The 13,543-nt window shown below is 37.5% G+C and overlaps 3 protein-coding genes across 3 annotated transcripts; 1 reads left to right on the top strand and 2 right to left on the bottom strand.

Moving 5' to 3' along the window:
• The first annotated feature begins 420 nt into the window (after nt 1-420).
• On the top strand, nt 421-1,371 carry LOC139018133 (olfactory receptor 52Z1P-like). Its single transcript, XM_070426776.1, has one exon. The coding sequence runs from the start codon at nt 421-423 to the stop codon at nt 1,369-1,371; it is 951 nt and encodes a 316-aa protein (XP_070282877.1).
• Nucleotides 1,372-6,594: 5,223 nt separating this feature from the next.
• Nucleotides 6,595-7,542, bottom strand: LOC139018412 (olfactory receptor 51V1-like). The gene has a single exon (XM_070427025.1). The coding sequence runs from the start codon at nt 7,540-7,542 to the stop codon at nt 6,595-6,597; it is 948 nt and encodes a 315-aa protein (XP_070283126.1).
• Nucleotides 7,543-11,347: 3,805 nt separating this feature from the next.
• LOC139018411 (olfactory receptor 52A5-like) lies at nt 11,348-12,349 on the bottom strand. The gene has a single exon (XM_070427024.1). It carries the CDS (start codon nt 12,347-12,349, stop codon nt 11,348-11,350), a length of 1,002 nt encoding a protein of 333 aa, XP_070283125.1.
• Between the last annotated feature and the right edge of the window lie 1,194 nt (nt 12,350-13,543).

The following is a 13,543-nucleotide window of genomic DNA, read 5'->3' as shown; positions in this document are numbered from 1 at the left end:
CACCAGAAATGATCAGTCAGACAAGGAGGAAAAGTCTGATGTGCAAGAGCTTACAAGAGACTTTCTTGAATGATGCTAAGTCAATAAGTATATGTATCGACTATAGTGCCTACATGGAGTTATAAACCCATTAACTGTTTATTATTACATTGTTGTCACCATTATCATTATCAGTAGCATTAGCCCTATAAATTTGGTAACTTTCATGTCAATGAAGCTAATCTGGCTCATTATCCTTGAATAATTACTGATGACCAGTACTTTCTTAAGGTAACGAACTTTACTGCAATGCCAAGATTCACCCTAAACTTGATAAAATAACTTTGCTTATTCTTTCTCAAGTTCACTCTCAGTTTTTCTCTCACTCTCTCTCTAGCTTTTCATTCCAGGTCTCAATATCAGAGGACACAGTAAAAGACGATGACTTCAAACCTTACCATCCTTAGAGACATTTGGTACACCATGATTGGAATCCCAGGACTGGAAGATGCACATACTTGGATATCCATCCCCATCTGTTCCATGTATATAGTTGCTCTTGTGGGCAACACCCTCTTATTATTTCTGATCTTCACTGAGCGTAGTCTTCATGAACCCATGTACTATTTCCTCTCTATGTTGGCCCTGTCGGATATTTTTCTCTCCACAGTTACCACACCAAAGATGCTAGCAATCTTCTGGTTTCAAGATGGGGGTATTTCTTTTGGTAGCTGTGTGTCCCAGATGTTTTTCCTTCACTTCATCTTTGTGGCAGAGTCTGCCATATTACTGGCCATGGCGTTTGACCGCTATGTAGCCATCTGTTACCCACTAAGATATACTACCATTCTAACCCTCTCAGTTATTGGAAAGATGGGTATTGCATCTGTGATTAGGAGTTTCTTTATCTGCTTCCCCTTGGTTTTCCTGGTTTATCGGCTTACTTACTGTGGGAAGAACATTATTCATCACTCATACTGTGAACATATGGGCATTGCCAAGTTATCTTGTGATAACATCAAAATCAACATCTACTACGGGGTGATTGCAGCCCTATTTTCCACATGCTTGGATGTAGTGCTTATCATCATCTCTTATTCTCTTATACTCTGTACTGTGTTTAGAATTCCTTCCAAAGAAACTCGACTCAAGGCTCTGAGTACTTGTGGCTCCCATGTCTGTGTTATCCTACTATTCTATACCCCAGCCTTTTTTTCATTCTTTGCTCACCGATTTGGAGGGCACAGCATACCGCTCCATGTGCACATTCTTCTGGCCAATCTTTATGTGGTGGTACCACCCGCTCTCAATCCCATCATTTATGGTGTTAAGACAAAGAAAATTCAGGAGAAGGTTATTCAGGTCTTTTCTTTGAGTAAGAAATTGTGCTGATGTAGACTAAACAACTTAGTCTTCATTTTTCAGTGTAACTCTGCTAATTGAAGAGTACCTAAAATTATATTGGACATCTTAAATCATTTCAGTATTAGAGAATAATAACAGTAACATTTAAGTAAATGAGATGAAAAGTAAAAACTTTCTCTTTTTGTGATTTTGTTCAGGGCAATATCAGAGTAAGCACACCTTAGATTGTATATAATATTGAGTTTTGTTACAATAGGCTTAAAGTATAATTGATTGCTTGCAATCATTTTCATGTAATTAATAAGGAAATACTAGTTTTTGGTTTTTTTTAAAAATATATTTTATTGATTTTTCACAGAGAGGAAGGGAGAGGGACAGAGAGCTAGAAACATCGATGAGAGAGAAACATTGATCAGCTGCCTCCTGAACACTTCCCACCGGGGATGTGCCCGCAACGAAGGCACATGCCCCTGACTGGAATCGAACCTGAGACCCCTGAGTCCGCAGGCCGACGCTCTATCCACTGAGCCAAACTGGCCAGGGTGGAAATACTAGTTTTATTTATTAGATTACATTGTAGGATTATGACTAATGGGGAAATCTCTGAAGTCATACTGCCAATAATCAAATCTCTGCTCCACTGATTCTAAGTATAAAATCTTAGAAACATTATTCTACCTATGCATCCATTTTTTTAAAAAAAATTGAGGAAGTATATAGTATCTGGAACATATTGTTTAATGTTAGTAATCATTTATAGATATAGTAATAAAATTTAGTTTGCACATTTGCAGCATCATGTTTGGTTCAGAATTGATTTAAATGTGATACAGTGGAAAGAAGCCTAACACATGCCAAAAATGTTAGCATTATTGTATAATAAGTAAAAGTTGCGAAAATTGGGACATACTACCATAATAAAAGTTACTTGAAACCAATCAGAATATATATATATTCTATTTTCTCTATATTTTAAATAATGTATGTATGTATCTTTACTAATAAAAGGGTAATATGCTAATTAGACCAGGAGACCTTCCAGCCATCCTTCTGGACAAAGCCATGGTGGCGGGGCTGAGACAGAGGCAGTCAGGGGTGATCAGGTTTGCTGAGGAGGGCAGCTGGGGGCAAGCAGGCCGGGGGGGGGGCAATTGGGGGCAATTAGTCTGACAGGGGTGGGCAGTTGGTGTTGATCAGGCCGGCTGTAAGAGTAGTTAGGGGCAATCAGGCAGGCAGGCAGGGTGGTGAGTGGTTAGAAGCCAGCAGTCCCGGATTGAGAGAGGGATTAGGCCTAAACTGGCAGTTGGACATCCCTCGAAGGGTCCCAGATTGGTGAGGATGTAGGCCGGGCTGAGGGACTCCCCCTGTGCATGAATTTTGTGCACTGGACAACTAAGAGAGAGAGAGAGAGAGAGAGAGAGATTTTGTCTTTTGAATACTATTGATTTTTATTTTCTTTCAGTAGAGTTCTAACATCATTATGTCATTAAACACTTCTGTTATATGGTACCAGCTAGAAGAAGGGTAGGGAGGAAGGAGGTTGGGTTGTAGAGGATGTTCCTCTCAGACACAAAGAAGTAGTGGACTCCTTTGAACATGAGATGGGTAGAAGAAACACAGATGGAAAAGGAGAATAAGAAAGATCATCTTCAAAGGTCCAAGTTTCAGCTGCACATTCCCAGGCCCTCATTTGAAGAGTCAGGACATGAAAGGATAGAAACTCAATGGGTTATAGGGGAAAGCTAAAAGCAGAGGGAGATTAATATCCCTTCCTTTTTTTTCTGCTTAAATATCTGAAGAAAGTTTCCTTGCAAGGTATTTCACGCCAACTAGAGAGAGCAGCACTAGAGTAAAAATGGCCATGTGCATTGGTCAGTCAGAAAACTGGTGTCTTTGTCCTCCACCAGGCAACAAATGAATCTAGGAGTTCTTTAAAGCACTGAGGGGGACACCCAATTCATGGCTCATGTTGAGCAGTGACGTTGCCAAGGGAGTTGCTTTGGCTAGGGAAAAATGATTCCATAGTCAAGGGCCATAAACACAAATGTTAAGTCAGGGAAGTAAGAGAAAATGGGTCCAGTTTCAGGACTGGAGGAGTAAAGAACATTAGGAATGTGTCACTAAGTGGATTAAAGAGAAAATAATGAGTCAACATTCAGTAGGGGGTGCAGAAAGGATAAAGTCCCAGACTCATTGAGATCAGCATCTCATCCAATTCTGTCATGCAATCTCTCAGGGACATGAGGGTTCCCCTTTAAAGCAGGTGGTAAGGAACTTGGATGAAGGTGAGAGCAAGTGAAGAGGTAGAAAAAACCCCACAACAGTCTAGCAGAGAATACCAATTTCCAAATAACAGAAAAGTTGTTAAAATAAAATTGGGTTTTATTTCAGCAAAGATACTTTTAAACTCAAAAACTTTAATTGACACTTAAGTGCAAAGTTAAAAATTCAGACAACCATTGACATAGATAGGTTCCCTTGGAACAAGATAATCCTAAAAAACAAACAAACAAAAAAAGTTACCACATCTTTTCAAGTATAAAGTACAAAACCTATTACTTAGGATTTTGGTATATCATAATACTGGCTTAGACAGGAATGACTTATTAAATAATTCATTTGAAACTTATATTTAGATAAATACACAATTTAAAATTCCCAACTCCCACCATGACACACCCCCAACAGAAACAAATAGAATGATGTGGAAATATCTATAATGTAAAATAAAACAGCAATAACAGTAGTAAAAATGCTGTGAAACTAAATTATCCCACAATTATTTTCTAGTAATTTAAAATATCTTTACCTCAATTTCCTCATCTGCACAATTAAATTATTATTGTTTACCTCACAGATTTGCTCTAAAGATTAATGTCAACAATCACTCTTAAGTGCTTCCATAATGACTGGCATATAAAAGGCTTCTGATAAATATAAACTAAGCATTATTTTTATGACTATTATTATTACTGCGGTAGTTGCATTATTAATAGTAAAAATATATACATTACACATAAACTACCAATTTTGAGGAAATACATTGATAATCATGGGGTGTGTAGGTTTATGATAGCTTTGTTTAAAATTAAAACTACTAAACACTAAAGTGTTGATCAATTGATGAATAAATAAATTTGCTATATGTGATACAAAAGAATAGGATTCAACAATAAAAGTAAATTGTGGATGCAGACAACAACAAAAATAAATGTCAAATGCATTGTTGCAAGTGAAGGGCTCCAGATATAAAGTATTACATTGTTTATGATTTAATTTTTATGACCTACTCTTAAAGGCAAACTATATGATAAAAATCAGATTATTGGTTACCAGGCACTTGGGGTTATGAGAGAAGACTGATCCCAAAGAAGTAAAAAGGCACTTTTTGGGGTGATGAAAAGATTCTATACTTGATTGTGGTGGTGATTACATAACTATAAATATTTTCTAAGCTCATCAAACTGTGCATATATATCTAAATAGAGTGAATTAATGTTTGTAATTATACTTCAAAAATTGCCTTGAATATATTAAGTAGAATATGTAAATATCATATGACAATAATATTTTGAAGAAACTTACACATACTAACAGAATCCAAATGTATGTACTATATTATCATCCATGATTTAATTTGATCATTTTTATTTAGCATGTCAACGTTTTATAACAATTGCATAAACATTTAATAGAGTTCATATTAAAAAGTACAGAAGGAAGAAAATAAAGTTGTCACTTGATTTGAAACTGAAATAGAAAATTTTTCCACATCCCATCACCCATCACCTCCTAAAAGTGGAACATATCATTTAACTTCTGTATGTTTTAAACTATTGAAGCATAGTAACCTCCATCTTGTATAAAAAACTGCTGTTTGAATTTTCTGCTATTGTTAGATAGTCCCTAGTCCTGTAAACTCTGTCATTGTAAGCTCTATCACTTTAAGACAGTCTCTTATTCTAGAAAATGATTTTGCTTTTAGTTCAAATAATAGAAAAAAATTAAACTTAACTGTCTGACCTTGCAAGCTAGCCATCCAATGTATTAGACTAATATAGACTAACACCAATAATAATTCCCATATTCTTATGCCAAGTACTAACTCATTATGTATTCAAGGTTATAACTGTCTGTAACAATAATTCACACAGAGATCTTTGTGAAATTTGCAAACAAAGAAGCTCGAAAAGTATAAATATGGGAAACTTCTTGTATGTGGGGCTCAGAGATTTGGAAGAGACACCTCCCTCTGGGCCATGCGCAATAAATGACTCCTAATTAATTGGCTTATTAAGGCTTCATGTATCTTATTCGCTGATTTATGATACAACACTATCCATGCATTTAGTAGAAAATAATATCTACGACAGAATCTTGATGGAGAAAAAAATAAGTTAGAAATATATTTATATTATATGGCCTTAATAATACTCTGTGCTCTTCCATTTTTTATTAATTGGGACTTGGATTTAAATGAGATATGGACTCATAATAAACATTTCAAATGGTTTCCAAATGCTAGTTTCTATTGTTATTATTATTTAGATAAAAAAAAAAACCGACCACAAAAGTCTGGTTCTTTCTACTCTGGCAATTACTGGTTTTCTATATCTCCAGTTCAATTACTATTCATATGATACAAGTGAGAAAAGAATGTTTGGCTGGTGGGCAAATAGCATCAGATTAGTTTTTTGTTTGTTTGTTTCACTACTTTTTAAATCATCCAAATAGTCTAGTATCCTTATATGCTTACTCCATTACATTATCATGGGTAGCAGAGATGATGGCTAAACAATAAACAAAAATGTTGCCTAGACTAGTGAAAATGGACTAAGATCATTATTGATCCTTTAGTAATTACCTGAAGGAATTTAACTTAGAAAATTCACATTTTCTGTATTGGGTGAATTCAAAACCATTCTCACTCAGGTAGCCATAGTAAGATAGAAATTTTAACAGCTAATTTTTCTCATATATTAATATGTATATGTATATATTATGATTTATATAATTGATCAGAATATAACCCAGAGTTATATAAATATAAATCAGAGTGAATTAATGTTTGTAATTATACAAATCAGTCAATCTCACTGATTTATGATTGCTGTGGGCAAAATGAAGAGGAAATTATTTGCAACATAGCAATTACACAAATAGACGTCATTAAATACATTTTTAATTATATACTGATTCTTACCCTTTTGATTTCCACTTGTCGACTTTTAAAATCATGCACATTTGATCTCAGCACATTTCTTTCAAGTAAAACAGTCTCTGGACTCTCCTTCGTATTTGCTGGGTTTTGATGCTATAAATAATGGGGTTCATCAAGGGAGGGAAAAGGATATAGATGTTGCCCATGAACACATGTACCAAAGGAGAGAGGTGTTTCCCAAAGCGATGCACCATAGTCAGGCCAATGATTGGGATGTAGAAAACTGAAACGGCACAGATGTGAGATACACAGGTCTGCAAGGACTTGATTCTCTCCTCCTGTGATGCAATAGCTAGGACGGCATGCAAGATCATGACATAGGACACAAGTATAAGCACTGCATCCAACAGCAAGTTGCTGATCACCAGGGCCAGACCGTAGATGCTGTTGAAGCGGATGTCTGAGCAGGCCATTCTAATTAAGTCTTGGTGCAGGCAGAAAGAGTGAGAGAGAATGTGGGGACGGCAATAATTTAAGAACTTTAGGCGAATAATGACCGGAGGTATGAGTAAAGTACTTCTACATAAGATTGTGACCCCAATTTTCATGATTTTGTCATTAGTGAGGATGGAGGAGTAGCGTAGTGGGTGGCAAATGGCAATGTAGCGGTCAAAAGCCATAGCGAGGAGAACAGACGACTCCATAAAGGACAGACCATGGATGAAATAAGACTGGGCAATGCAGGCATCCAGGTTGATCTCTTGAATGATCCCCCATAGGATTCCCAGCACTGTATACATGGTGGAGAGTCCCATGCACAGGTCAGTGAGGGCCAGCATGGCCAGGAAGTAGAACATGGGCTCATGCAGGCTCGGCTCAGTTCGGATCACATGCAGCACCAGGCTGTTTCCCAGAAAAATCATAGCGTAGATGGAGGAGAAAGGGATGGAGAGCCAGAGATAGTCAACTTCCAGGCCAGGGAATCCAGTGAGGATAAATCTGGAACTATTGTAGTTTGAGATGGCGATAGCAGACATGAAGAGACAATTGGATTATTTCTAGAGATGTGGAAAATGAGATCAGCTTATGATCCCCTAATTTTGAAAAATGTTTGTCTGCTTTCGAAAAGAACAGAAAACACAATGCAATTTCCTTTATTGTTATAAACTCAGCAAAATAGAGACCTGATTCTTTGTCCTTTAGGGCAAAATCCCTCTCTCTAGACATAAATTTTTCCACTGCTAGCGACAAGCAATGCCTAAAGACTAGGGGTTTTTATGCAGAAGCAATCATCTTAATGCACATATGGGATTAGGTTTGTGGCTGGACTGCTGGGACTGTTTATTTTCAGAGGAAGATAATATATGATCACAGGGGTTTACTGCTTTCATGGCTGGTAGCATCCTCAGAAAAATGTGAAATAGGTAATTTTTCTCTTGGGTAACACAGCTCGTCCTTTACCACCCCCAAAGGGTCATAAGACCCCAAATGAAGTAGACTGGTTAAGGAACCCTAACTTTGCAGATAAAATTTAAGTAAGAGAAACTTAACAAAGTGAAATAAAAACTTTTTTGCACATTTCTCATTGCCCCTCTCTAAATGCTTTACCCTTTGGGAAAATGGAAATTTAGGCCATGGCTTGGTTTGAATATTGTATTTAGGCATAATTTTGTATAAATGAAAAATAGAATATAACTTTTTAGTTTTTTGGTAAGATAATATTTAAATATGGATGTGTAAAACTAAAAATACTAAGTGATAATTAGTTTTATTCAAAATGTTCAAAATTATGCCACCTTAAAGTGGCTCAAGATGTACATGACAACCCAGCTGAGGCAGTAGGTATAGTTTTCAGGGATGGCAAGATTATTCTTGCATGTGTGTGAGATCAGAAAATATACTGTGGATTTGGAGAACTAGAGTTGTTAAAACCTTGCAGGAAATTTGGTAGTGTTCAGCATCAACAGAGCACACTGTTAGTGAGATTGTGTTTTTTCAATGAGACCCCCATCATTTTTTTATACAGCACTGAAAACACAAAGGTAATTCATATGGTGTCTCTATCTTTAAGGCAGTTCCATCAACTTTGAGATCACACAGTTACAAGGAAAGTTTATGATATTGAGGTGCTAAATCTAGTAATAGTAGCTCCTATGATGAACTCAAAATCACTAGAATGAAATTTGAAAAACTTTCAAAGCCTTTCTACCTTGTGACAATTAGAATGTGCTTGGCAGAGAAGTGAAGGCATTGTTTAGTTTCATTGCTATCAGGAAATGACTACTCAAAGTATCTCTCAGAGGACAAGGATCTTGGAAATATATATCCACATCCACACCCACACAATACATATCCGCAACATATATATTTAAAACCTCAAGTGTTAAATGATCCTTTATTTGAAATTTCCAAATACAAGCTTTATTCTACTACTTTTTGATATTTGTAATTTCCACACTGGAGGTGAGGAACAGGCATCTGATTAATCTCAGTTTTCAGGTTCAACTCTAATATGACTTAAATGCTTTATAGGGCTGATATGAGAATAAAACTAAATTAATTAATACATTTTTATTATTGTATTTATTGGACAAAATCTTAGTCTGTATATACCACCATCAGCATTATACTAGATACAGGTGATATTAAAATGATTTAGACAAGGTCCTTTTTCTAAATTTCTTTTTATAGCTGCCAATTCAATGTTTATATTAGGAAGTCCTATGTTATTTGTTATACATTTCCATAAGGTCAGGGTATTTTTGCATGTATTTCCTCATTTCAATCACCTTCCAAAATAAATTCATTACCTCATAGAATACAACACATTTTTACTGAGACCAGTAAAAACAAAAATGTTCAAGTCATAGGGCATTTTTATTATCATACACTCGGCAAAATGTTACAAGAGACTGGTAATAAAATATTAAATCACTAAATATACATCACAAATCCCCAATTCTAAAGCTACATTTTAATAATATATAGTTTGGAAGCTGTATAAAGAACTGAATCCACGAGGAAACCTGTTAAAGCATTCTAGAAGAGATGCCAAGAAAAGTCTGAGTTTAATCTTCAAGAATAAAGATGATTTTTACCATGTGAAGAATAGTAAGTCATTTCTACTAGATAAACATTAAAATAAGAGTGAGAAAAAAATAAAAATAGAAACACTTTCAGAAGTGAGTAAGGTCTTAAGACCAAAATGAGAAGAGAGCATCAAGAACAAAATTACAATTAGGTATATAACAAAGTTGTCCAGTAAAAATAATCTGGCCTTTGTCATTATGGAGATCATTGATCACATTTGGAATTAAAGGATGGTGAGTGCGGCGTTAATGGTGAAAACCTCACACAACATTGTGTAGGACAGATGACCATGGCTCCACATGAAAAATCTATTACAAAACCTGAACACATTCATATGAGGAAACTGCTACTTTTTGCCCTTACACCCTCTGGCAGTATGTTTAATCAACTACACAAAATGTCAACATGTCAAACTTATATAAAGAATGTGATGCAAACATATACAAACCAGAAAACAGCATATAGAATGAAGGAGAGGATGCAAATATCCCAAATGCTATCATTTGCTATAGGTTCACTGTATATTAGGTCAAAGTTACTTACCTCCTTATATAATTGTCTGTATGAGCCTGCACCTGTATTATACTTAAACTTTATATTTAAGTTTTTGAGAAGAATCATTTTTTTCTTAAATCCACAAACACATTTACAACAATGCTTATTTAAGGTAAAAGTCTAATAAACTTTATTGCCCATTTCTAATATATACATCTAGTATGTGTGAATATTATTTTAGATATAACTTCCAAGGAAACACAAAAATAACAACAAAACAATGAATATAAGTAAAATATATATGTTCTCCCATAAATAAACAACTCTTTCTGCATAAACTGTAGTTATAGAACTTGCTTTTATTTTTTATATATTTTTATGATTAAAGTCAATAAAAATTGAGAGGGAAAGAGAGATTGAAACTCAATGATGAGAGAGACTGGGGATTGAGCTCGCAACCTGGGCAGGTGGAATAGAACATACAGAAACTAGAAAACAACATATAGAATGAAGGAGAGGATGCTGGGAACAGAACCATAACCTCCTGATTCATAGGTCGAGGCTCTAACACTAAGTCATGCCAGATGGGTAGAACTTGCTTTCATTGAAAAAAAATTTTCTTATATATGGTATCTTAGCACAAAAAATGTTAAAACTTATCATTTCATACCTACTTCATCCTTTGTCTTAAATTCAAAGTCAAATTTGTACTTCAATTATATGATAATAAAACATATGTCTTTTTAATATGCTCTGCAAATATTTTGTGGAAAACAAGTAATTATAAATACATTTCAATGGATAAATTGTAAATCCACATAATGTACTAGTATAATTGGTCATCACAAGTTAAAGATTTTAGAGCCTTAATGATAAAGATTATAAAGAGTATGATCATAAACAATTATACATATACTAGTAACTTTATTTCATGTACACCACATTCTAACACTTTATACTATTTCCTATGCAGTGGTATCAATATCACTTGATATTTTTAAATGGAGGCTAAAATAATAATATTTAGTTGTGCTTTTACAGAATGTACTTTACTAAAAGTTGAATGAATTAACTACAAACAAGTATTCATAATTTATTCTTTTGTCACTTATCAGCTAAATAATGTTCCAAATAATTCTGAATTTATAACAAAAGAAATTATTTAAGTAATCATAGCTTTACTATATCTAATACAAACCTAGAACTTTATATTTTAGCATACAATGAACTTTCTAAAGCACAGAATCTCACCAAAAACTAAGGTTTCTCATGTAAAATTTTGTTATTTGTTAAAATATTAATAAGAAATCCAGAGGCATGTTTAGAATGAAAAATGTGGGACACTCGGTCTCGAATCTGTTTGGTCTTCACACCATACACAATAGGATTGAGCAAAGTTGGAACAAGCAGGTAAAGGTTGGACAGAAGAATATGAATGTAAGGTGGAATGTGGAAGCCAAACCTGTGTGTAAAGAAGGAGAAGAAAGCCAGGAGGTAAAACTCAAGGAAGACACAAATGTGAGCAATGCAGGTGTTAAAGGCTTTCAGCCTGGCTTCCTTCTGAGGCAGACTGAAGACAGTTATAAATATTCGAATGTAAGATACTGTGATGAAGATTATATCAAAGCCAAGTACACTGAAAGCCACAAACAGACCACAGATCTTGTTGACTCTAGTATCTTCTGCTGCCAATTTCACGATGGCCATGTGCTCACAGTATGAATGGGAGACCACAGTGGTCCAGTAATACTTCAACCGGCATTTGATGAGGATGATACTAGGAGCCACAAGAAGGGCTCCTCTGAGCGTCACCCCAACCCCAATCTGAGTGAGCAGTTGGTGGGTAAAAATGGCTGCATGTCTCAGGGGATCACAGATTGCCACATAGCGGTCCAGGGCCATGGCCAGCAGGATACCTGACTCAATGGCCTGGAAGGTGTGAATAAGCCACATTTGCAAGAGACAGGCATCAAAGTGTATCTTTGACAGATGAAACCAGAATATTCCTAGCGTTTTTGGCAGGATGCAGGTACTGAGAGCAATGTCTGTGGCTCCAAGCATTGCCAGGAAGAGATACATGGGCTCGTGGAGGCTGCGCTCAGATTTGATGATGACCAGGATCAGAGAATTCCCAAACAGAGCAACGATGTACATGGCACAGAAAGGGATGCCAATCCAGGCCTGAACAGACTCCAGACCAGGGATCCCCACCAGTGTCAGCACCAAGGGCATGAAGACTGTGCCATTGAGCTTGAACATGATGAACTCTCTGCTTTAGAGCTTCTGATTCAAGGTTTCAGTGTGGGTTATCTCTCTTCTGTTTTCTGTTCTTACCTAAGTTTATCCTATCTAATAAAAGAGAAACATGGTAATTAGCCGTACCTCTGCTACCCTTCCCATTGGCTAATCAGGGCGATATGCAAATTAACTGCCAGCCAAGATGGCGGCCGGCAGCCAGGCAGCTTGAAGCGAACAGGAGGCTTGCTTGCTTCAGTGACGGAGGAAGCCAACGTTCCCCGCCTGCCGCTGCCGGCCTCTCAGCTTGCAGTTTGAAACATTGTTACAAATACAGAAGCTAAACAAAACCCCAGAAACCTGCTTTCAGCCAGCTGGGATCTCAGAGCTGGAGTTGAAACAGTGCTTCGATTATAGAACCCAAACAAACCAGATACCTGCTTTCAGCAGCCGAGGCCTCAGAGCTGGAGCCAAGCCTCAGAGCTAAAGCTGGCCCAGAATAAAAAAAAAAGAAAGAAAGGACAGGTTGGGAGCTTCAGTCACCCACCAACCTGAAAAAAGCCCTCAGCCCCTCACCCAGACTGGCTAAGCACCCCAGTGGGGACCCCCACCCTGAAGGGGGTGTGACCAGCTGCAAACAGCCATCAGCCCCTCACCGAGGCTGACCAGGCACCCAAGCGGGACCCCCACCCTAACCCAGGACACCCTTCAGGGCAAACCAGCCAGGCCCCACCCATGCACCAGGCCTCTATCCTATATAGTAAAAAGGTAATATGCCTCCCGGCACCGGGATCAGCATGACAGGGGGCAGCTCCCAAACCCCCTGATCGCCCTGCAGCTCTGTGTGTAACAGGGGGCGGGGCCACAACCTCCCTATCCGCCCTGCTCTGTTTGTGACAGGGGAAGGTGCCCCAACCCCCTGATCAGCCCTGCTCTGTGCCTGATAGGGGGTAACTCCCCAACCCCCTGATCACCCTGCGGCTCTGTGTGTGACGGGGTAGAGCCGCAACCTCCTCTTTAGCCCTGCCCTGAGTGTGACAGGGGGGAGTGCCCCAACCCCCTGATCCGCCCTGCTCTGTGTGTGACAGGGTGCGGTGCCCCAACCCCTGCCCCCCCCCCCACGTGCCCTGCTCTGTGTGTGATGGGGTAGAGCCATAACCTCCCCATTGGCCCTGCCCTGAGTGTGACAGGGTGTGGCGCCCGAACCCCCTGATCTGC

The sequence above is a fragment of the Myotis yumanensis genome, unplaced genomic scaffold (assembly GCF_028538775.1).
Source record: "Myotis yumanensis isolate MYYU_CA2020_CCGP unplaced genomic scaffold, mMyoYum1.0.hap1 SCAF_10, whole genome shotgun sequence".
Classification (NCBI taxonomy): Eukaryota; Metazoa; Chordata; class Mammalia; order Chiroptera; family Vespertilionidae; genus Myotis; species Myotis yumanensis.
Note: the sequence above shows the minus strand (reverse complement) of the source record. Positions and strands in the feature narration are given on the sequence as shown.

Excerpts from the sequence above, each read along its gene's own strand:
- LOC139018411 (XM_070427024.1), bottom strand. The coding sequence starts at position 12,349 with ATGTTCAAGCTCAATGGCACAGTCTTCATGCCCTTGGTGCTGACACTG.
- LOC139018412 (XM_070427025.1), bottom strand. The coding sequence starts at position 7,542 with ATGTCTGCTATCGCCATCTCAAACTACAATAGTTCCAGATTTATCCTC.
- LOC139018133 (XM_070426776.1), top strand. The coding sequence starts at position 421 with ATGACTTCAAACCTTACCATCCTTAGAGACATTTGGTACACCATGATT.